Raw genomic sequence first — 7860 nt, forward strand, 5'->3', positions numbered from 1 at the left:
GGGCTCAACGTCACACGTTTAGGGGATGCGGCTCCAACACTTAGCCTCGTTGTCACGTGCACACACCCACTTGAGCCGCTGTGACTCCCCACTCTCTCCTTATGAGATATGATCTCAATCCCCTATGACTTACTAGTATTACCTCTTACCCTGTCCACAGCAGTGGTTCTTGGTTCTTTCTCTTTCTCTCTCCTTCTTCACTACTTCCTGGGAAGCCTCACTAGGACAAGGGCAAACACCAGCAAATTGTGACACATTTACTGGACAAAGCACGTACACGATACATACACACATATAATAATAATGAATCCTATACTCTATAATATCACAATCAGGTTGCACTCCAACACCTTCAGAACTCTATTATCAGCTTATCAAGTGGTATCCTATCTCCTGGTTCACCACCTGATACTATTAACCTCCTCAAGTTGACCAAGCCTACATACACTGTTGCACTATCAGCAAGATAATGTATATATAAAAAATCAGCATTTGAATGCAATAACATATACCAGTATAAATGTTCATTGATACACAACAATGATTAATCGATCAATATCAGTCCTAGAACGCATACATCTGTAGGTAATCAAGCCTACGACTGTAACTCTAAACTTCAGTATAAAACACTCCTTGGCATAAGAATGCAAACAGTCACTCACCTCTCACTGCGTCTTGCACGCTACTGACAACCAAACACTATCAACTCCCTACTAGTAATCCACCAGAACTTCCCCTTCCACCTCTGGAAGTTCACAACCCTAATATCCTTAGGTTCTTCCGGGCTTCACTACCAGGATCCTCTGCAGCTCCTCCAGGCTGCTATCATGAAGTTTCCTTGAGTAACTACGGTGCTTCACCCTCCTGCTAGGTTCCTCCACAGCTCTCTTGGCTGCTACACCATGAAGTTTCCCCGAGCAACTGTGATGCTTCTCCACCTCTACAGAAGCACGTGACACTCCTCTTCACTGCTGCTTCTCCTCACAGCTCGAGGTCCTCTGCTCCACTACCTTGGAGTCTCATCAGCTACTTCATCTGCTGGCTTCGAAGTTCTCAGCAACTTCTTCCCCAAAAGACAAACCTGCAACCCATCGACACTCCAATAAAATGTTCCCCTTTAACACATAAACAAAAAATATTCACACAATATGTTTGCCTCAAACCTCTATCTGTTCTCTACATACAGTGAGAGTGGACTCCCCCGTTTTGGGCGGGTCCATGCTCCACCTCGCCTGGCGGCGGTCCTCACTCGCTGGGAGGGTCTTCCTCCATCCGGAGCCAGGCTCCCTCAGTCGTCCGCCAGCGCTCAGAGGGGGCGGACGTCGCTCCGTGTTCCTCCCTCTCCACTCTCTTATTTCAGGCTTTCTGCCTTATTAAAACATGTCTAACTTATAAATAAACATCGCTACTGTCGCTGGGCACACGACCAAACTACAAGCGATCACTATGAACTGGCGTATATCGTGCTTACCACAGATTAATTGGTCGAGGGCGCTTTCCCTCTGACGGCGTCTGGTCAGGGCGCTCCCACGGCCCACAATAATGCTTCTGGGCGATTTAATATCTGCTCGTCGACCAGGACTTGAGACCACAACGTTCCCAGCTCGATTCCACAGCTGGTACGTCCGCACACTTCTCTTCTCTTCGAGATATATCACTAGGGGTTCCCTTCTGACGGGAGCTCAAACGGAGTGCGGCTTCCCCCTGCGATGTCTGGCACTCAAGTGAGGTCAAGGTCCTCCGGAAGCGAGCCTCACGCCTCCAGCAAAATGTCCACATCTCCTAGCCAGTCATTTATCTGTTTTCTTCTTCATTGCCCATAATCTTAAATTGTTCATTGAATCCACCATACCATTTTTCACATGGGTTATCACCTCAATATTTGCTAGACCTTCTAGTTAGGTCAGGCTTGCTGAATAACTCTCAAGAAGGGAGACTCGTTTCTCCTGCAGGCTGAGATCATAACACTCCCCTCCCCTTATTTTTGAGAGTTATTCTAGTGGCTAGGCTCGGGATAATACATCCGCCACCACACTGTCTCGTTCTTCACCCCATATACTCTCTTAGGAGTCTACAATTAGTTCGTTGCACCTTGCAACATCCGGCTCACAACTCTCCAGGAACATGTTCTTCTCACAAATAATCTGACCTCTCTGGCACCTCTTGGCTAGGCTGTCCTCCTTGGACGCCTGCACTCCATCGTTCCACTCTACTTATTGTCTCCACCCTCCGTTTCCTCGTCTTCCTCTCTTCACGTCCAGAGTCAGACATCTACTGTCTGTACCTTCTCTGTCGTCTTCATACTTCCATCTACTGCCATTATACTTCCGCCTCCTGTCATCATACTTCACTCCATCGTCTTCACCGACGCTCCTCCTTTTCGTCTCCTCATATATCCGAGACCTCATCCTGTCCGACTCCCACCGAGTCCTCGGCTTTCTTCTATTCCTCCATGCTTGTATCATCTTCCTCTTCCCACACTTTTCACTTCTATACAACTCCATTTCTTCTCCTTCAACTCTTCTTCGTTCCCTAAAAGTTTCTTCGAGCACTGCACTACATCCAACAGCACTCGACCATACATGTCGCTTTGCCTCTCCCAGAGTGCTCATAAGCATCTCTCCACACATGCTGTCTCTTCTCCTTTCACTTTCTCGGCTACTACTTTTCTTCATTATCTTTTCTCCACGTTTTCTGTGAAACATGTCAACTCCTGACATCTCAAACAACTTAACTCCACTATCCATATGCCTCTGTGCTCGTGGACCACTTGACGATCTACTCCCGTCCTCAGTATGTCCACATCCTTCCTCATTCCTACTCAGCACAGTTGCATTCGCCTTCCGACTCTTAATTTCAGCAGTCTGGGCTCTACTCAGGTCAACTCTCTTCACAGTATTCTTCTTCGGCTGGGCCATCTTCACTTTTGACCTCACCGAGACTTCATTTTCCTGGGCTGGACCTTCATCAAACAGCCATGCTATATCTACGTCGATATCTTCCACCGGTTGAATCGACACTGTCTCACCTTCTCCAGCGTCTTCCTCGTCGGCCACCTCTCCCTTCATCACTACCGAGACGGGGTACTCAATGGCTTGGCGGTCTCCTGACTCATTTCCTCGGATGTCAGTCAGGTTCACACTCTCAGGTGTCCCACACGTGCCGTGGCCTTCTGGGCACTCCTCTGGCACAGTCTCCGCTATGACTCTTGTCAACACCTTTGTCCCGCACAAGTCATTCCCCAGGATCACTTGGACTCCTGGAATAGGTATGTCGGGGCACACTCCCAACATCACCTCTGCCGACACATATTCCGACCTTAGCTGGACAGTGCATACGGGCATGTCACTCTCAGACAATAACCCATATACTCTCATCTTACCACTGCCAGCTAATCGTCGATCATTCCCAATCAGGCTTCTCGTAATCAAGCTCTGATTAGCTCCGGTATCTCTTAAGATACCAACTTCTACCTCAGGTTGGCCTCCTATTCTGATCCAACCTTTGCTCATGAACGGCCTATACCTCTCGTTCACTAAGTTCGCTCTCTGTGGTTTGTCTTGGAACACATTAGTATATTTACCTCGGGGGTCACACATGGCCAGGGTCACAACTCTCTTGCCCTGCCGACAATCTCGCATCACGTGACCCAATCCGTTACAATTGTAACATCTCATCTGGGAAAAGTCTCTTCTATATGTACCAGAGTAGCTCTGACTCTGCCCACTCGTATTGGAGTTCCTCGGGCCAGACGTACTACTCGTACTCTGTGGAGCTTTACTGGACTCTTGATTCCCTGGATAACGATTAGTTTCTCGTTTAGCTCCTCCATCCTCACTTTCAGACGAAGTGCGCGACCTACTCTTCTGAGTTTTAGGGTACTTACTTTTATCTGCCCATTTATCAAAATTTTTCTCACCCCAGACTCTTCTGGGTCTCTCATAATTTCTTCCTCCCCAGACTCCATTGGATCTGCCATTGCTGCGTCTCGCCTCGCTTCTCACTCTGTTCTCCCTCAAGCTCTTGTATGCTTCAGTAATCATATCCGCCCTATCTGCGGCATCTTTCACCTCCATTATCCCTGCTTCTTGGATCTTGAACCTTGTTTCGGGATGCATCATCTCCAAGAACTTCTCCATGACCATCAGTTGCTTCAGGTCAGCGTAAGATCCAACTCCAGCAGCCTCAATCCACTTCTGGAATCGTCTTTCCAGATCTCTTGCTGTCTCAGCAAACGTACACGCTCCAACTTTGATCATCTCTCTGAAGCGCTTCCTATAAGCTTCTGGGGTTAACTGAAACGAGCGCAATATGCTGCTCTTTACTGTGGCGTAATCCTGGCACTCTTCCAGCGACAATTGGGTGTATGCCTCCCTGGCTGCACCGGTCAATCTTAACTGGACCAGCTGGGCCCATTCCTCCTGTGGCCACTCTTTGATGCTGGCTACTTTCTCAAAATGCTCGAAGAAGCTCTCTGCCTCTTCGGGAACAAACAAGGGAATGTCCTTCTCCCTAACCCTAACATCTTGTGAGTGTGATACCTGGGTGGTGCTCTCTGGCAACCCATGTTCAATCCTTTGCTCAGCCAAGGTTCTATTCGCTTCTATCTGCATTTGTTTTGTTCTCTCTTTTTCTTTTTCGACCTGGGCTTTTTCTTTTTCGACCTGGGCTTTTTCTTTTTCGACCTGGGCTTTTTCTTTTTCTTTCTCTTGTTCCAACTCCAGTTCTCTTATTCTGGTTTTCTCTTTTTCTTTCTCCACCTCTAGTCTCGCTCTCTCTACTTCCAGCCTGGTTTTCTCTTTTTCCTTCTCGGCTTCATTTTTCATCTGGAGTTCTAATTTCATCTTTTCCAGCTGGAACTGTCTCTCCTCACGCTGTTGTTGGATCTGGAGCTCTAACTGGAATCTCTCCAAGCTCCTATTTCGGCTACTCCTACTACTGCGGCTACTCTTGCTGCTCCTACTCGATCCCTGGGATCTCACTTCATCCTGCCCATCATCCCCCTTTCCACTTTCAGCTCCTTTTTGGGCTCCTTGTTCTGCCGCTTCATTTTTGGCTCTTAACTGCCTCAGGATCTCATCCTTCATCCCAGCTACTTTAGATGCTTTCAACCTGATGCCACATTTTTCTGCTATTTGTTTCAATTGATCCCTCGTGCAACCTTCCAAGTCCTCAGGCTTGCCTGACTCCACAAACGCTTGCACCTTATCCATCTTTGTCCTGTGAGTCTTCCCAAGAGAGAGAGTATACACCTGCGGTCACACAGTTTATTTCAGCAAGGGTGTACAAATCCACTCTTGGACAGGGTGTGGGTGTGTCAGTTCACTCTCCCGGATACAGGCCCCCAATTTATTATAGACTCGTGGGTTGGTTGGTGTTGTCGTCGTCGATCCTCCTCTATGGACAACCCAACCCACAACTCGGCAGAGTGCTTATACTAGGAGATCACCCTTGGCGCTTCCGGCTCTTGGAGAGGGGCTCAACGTCACACGTTTAGGGGATGCGGCTCCAACACTTAGCCTCGTTGTCACGTGCACACACCCACTTGAGCCGCTGTGACTCCCCACTCTCTCCTTATGAGATATGATCTCAATCCCCTATGACTTACTAGTATTACCTCTTACCCTGTCCACAGCAGTGGTTCTTGGTTCTTTCTCTTTCTCTCTCCTTCTTCACTACTTCCTGGGAAGCCTCACTAGGACAAGGGCAAACACCAGCAAATTGTGACACATTTACTGGACAAAGCACGTACACGATACATACACACATATAATAATAATGAATCCTATACTCTATAATATCACAATCAGGTTGCACTCCAACACCTTCAGAACTCTATTATCAGCTTATCAAGTGGTATCCTATCTCCTGGTTCACCACCTGATACTATTAACCTCCTCAAGTTGACCAAGCCTACATACACTGTTGCACTATCAGCAAGATAATGTATATATAAAAAATCAGCATTTGAATGCAATAACATATACCAGTATAAATGTTCATTGATACACAACAATGATTAATCGATCAATATCAGTCCTAGAACGCATACATCTGTAGGTAATCAAGCCTACGACTGTAACTCTAAACTTCAGTATAAAACACTCCTTGGCATAAGAATGCAAACAGTCACTCACCTCTCACTGCGTCTTGCACGCTACTGACAACCAAACACTATCAACTCCCTACTAGTAATCCACCAGAACTTCCCCTTCCACCTCTGGAAGTTCACAACCCTAATATCCTTAGGTTCTTCCGGGCTTCACTACCAGGATCCTCTGCAGCTCCTCCAGGCTGCTATCATGAAGTTTCCTTGAAGTAACTACGGTGCTTCACCCTCCTGCTAGGTTCCTCCACAGCTCTCTTGGCTGCTACACCATGAAGTTTCCCCGAGCAACTGTGGTGCTTCTCCACCTCTACAGAAGCACGTGACACTCCTCTTCACTGCTGCTTCTCCTCACAGCTCGAGGTCCTCTGCTCCACTACCTTGGAGTCTCATCAGCTACTTCATCTGCTGGCTTCGAAGTTCTCAGCAACTTCTTCCCCAAAAGACAAACCTGCAACCCATCGACACTCCAATAAAATGTTCCCCTTTAACACATAAACAAAAAATATTCACACAATATGTTTGCCTCAAACCTCTATCTGTTCTCTACATACAGTGAGAGTGGACTCCCCCGTTTTGGGCGGGTCCATGCTCCACCTCGCCTGGCGGCGGTCCTCACTCGCTGGGAGGGTCTTCCTCCATCCGGAGCCAGGCTCCCTCAGTCGTCCGCCAGCGCTCAGAGGGGGCGGACGTCGCTCCGTGTTCCTCCCTCTCCACTCTCTTATTTCAGGCTTTCTGCCTTATTAAAACATGTCTAACTTATAAATAAACATCGCTACTGTCGCTGGGCACACGACCAAACTACAAGCGATCACTATGAACTGGCGTATATCGTGCTTACCACAGATTAATTGGTCGAGGGCGCTTTCCCTCTGACGGCGTCTGGTCAGGGCGCTCCCACGGCCCACAATAATGCTTCTGGGCGATTTAATATCTGCTCGTCGACCAGGACTTGAGACCACAACGTTCCCAGCTCGATTCCACAGCTGGTACGTCCGCACACTTCTCTTCTCTTCGAGATATATCACTAGGGGTTCCCTTCTGACGGGAGCTCAAACGGAGCGCGGCTTCCCCCTGCGATGTCTGGCACTCAAGTGAGGTCAAGGTCCTCCGGAAGCGAGCCTCACGCCTCCAGCAAAATGTCCACATCTCCTAGCCAGTCATTTATCTGTTTTCTTCTTCATTGCCCATAATCTTAAATTGTTCATTGAATCCACCATACCATTTTTCACATGGGTTATCACCTCAATATTTGCTAGACCTTCTAGTTAGGTCAGGCTTGCTGAATAACTCTCAAGAAGGGAGACTCGTTTCTCCTGCAGGCTGAGATCATAACAATATATATATATATATATATATATATATATATATATATATATATATATATATATATATATATATATATTAGTATATTTTGGTAGCAGTCTTTCCTGTAGACATATATTATTAAATATGACCGAAAAAGTAAGATTAATAATTCTAACACGAATTTTCTCGATCTTTCTTACGTTTCTTTTCACTGTTGATGGTAATTCAAAGATCAATTCTTTGAATTACCAAAGATCAAAGAATTGATCTTTGAATTACCATCAACAGTGAAAAGAAACGTAAGAAACATCGAGAAAATTCGTGTTAGAATTATTAATCTTACTTTTTCGGCCATATTTAATAATATATATATATATATATATATATATATATATATATATATATATATATATATTCTTATCTGGATCTTCTGTGACTGGGGAGAT

The 7860-nt window shown here is 46.5% G+C and overlaps 1 protein-coding gene across 1 annotated transcript; it reads right to left on the reverse strand.

Annotated features, from left to right (window-relative positions):
• Window positions 1–330: 330 nt before the first annotated feature.
• Window positions 331–5306, reverse strand: LOC138367899 (uncharacterized). Its single transcript, XM_069330164.1, has 2 exons — window positions 4686–5306; window positions 331–4643 (listed from the first exon to the last, which is right to left on the reverse strand). Exons 1-2 carry the CDS (start codon window positions 5211–5213, stop codon window positions 2214–2216), a joined length of 2958 nt encoding a protein of 985 aa, XP_069186265.1. The 5' UTR covers window positions 5214–5306; the 3' UTR covers window positions 331–2213.
• Window positions 5307–7860: the final 2554 nt, after the last annotated feature.

Source organism: Procambarus clarkii, chromosome 3 (genome assembly GCF_040958095.1).
Source record: "Procambarus clarkii isolate CNS0578487 chromosome 3, FALCON_Pclarkii_2.0, whole genome shotgun sequence".
Classification (NCBI taxonomy): Eukaryota; Metazoa; Arthropoda; class Malacostraca; order Decapoda; family Cambaridae; genus Procambarus; species Procambarus clarkii.

Excerpts from the sequence above, each read along its gene's own strand:
- LOC138367899 (XM_069330164.1), bottom strand. The coding sequence starts at position 5,213 with ATGGATAAGGTGCAAGCGTTTGTGGAGTCAGGCAAGCCTGAGGACTTG. Across the intron at positions 4,644-4,685 it reads AAGAAAAAGAAAAAGCCCAG|GTCGAAAAAGAAAAAGAGAG; the intron begins GTCGAAAAAGAA and ends GAAAAAGCCCAG.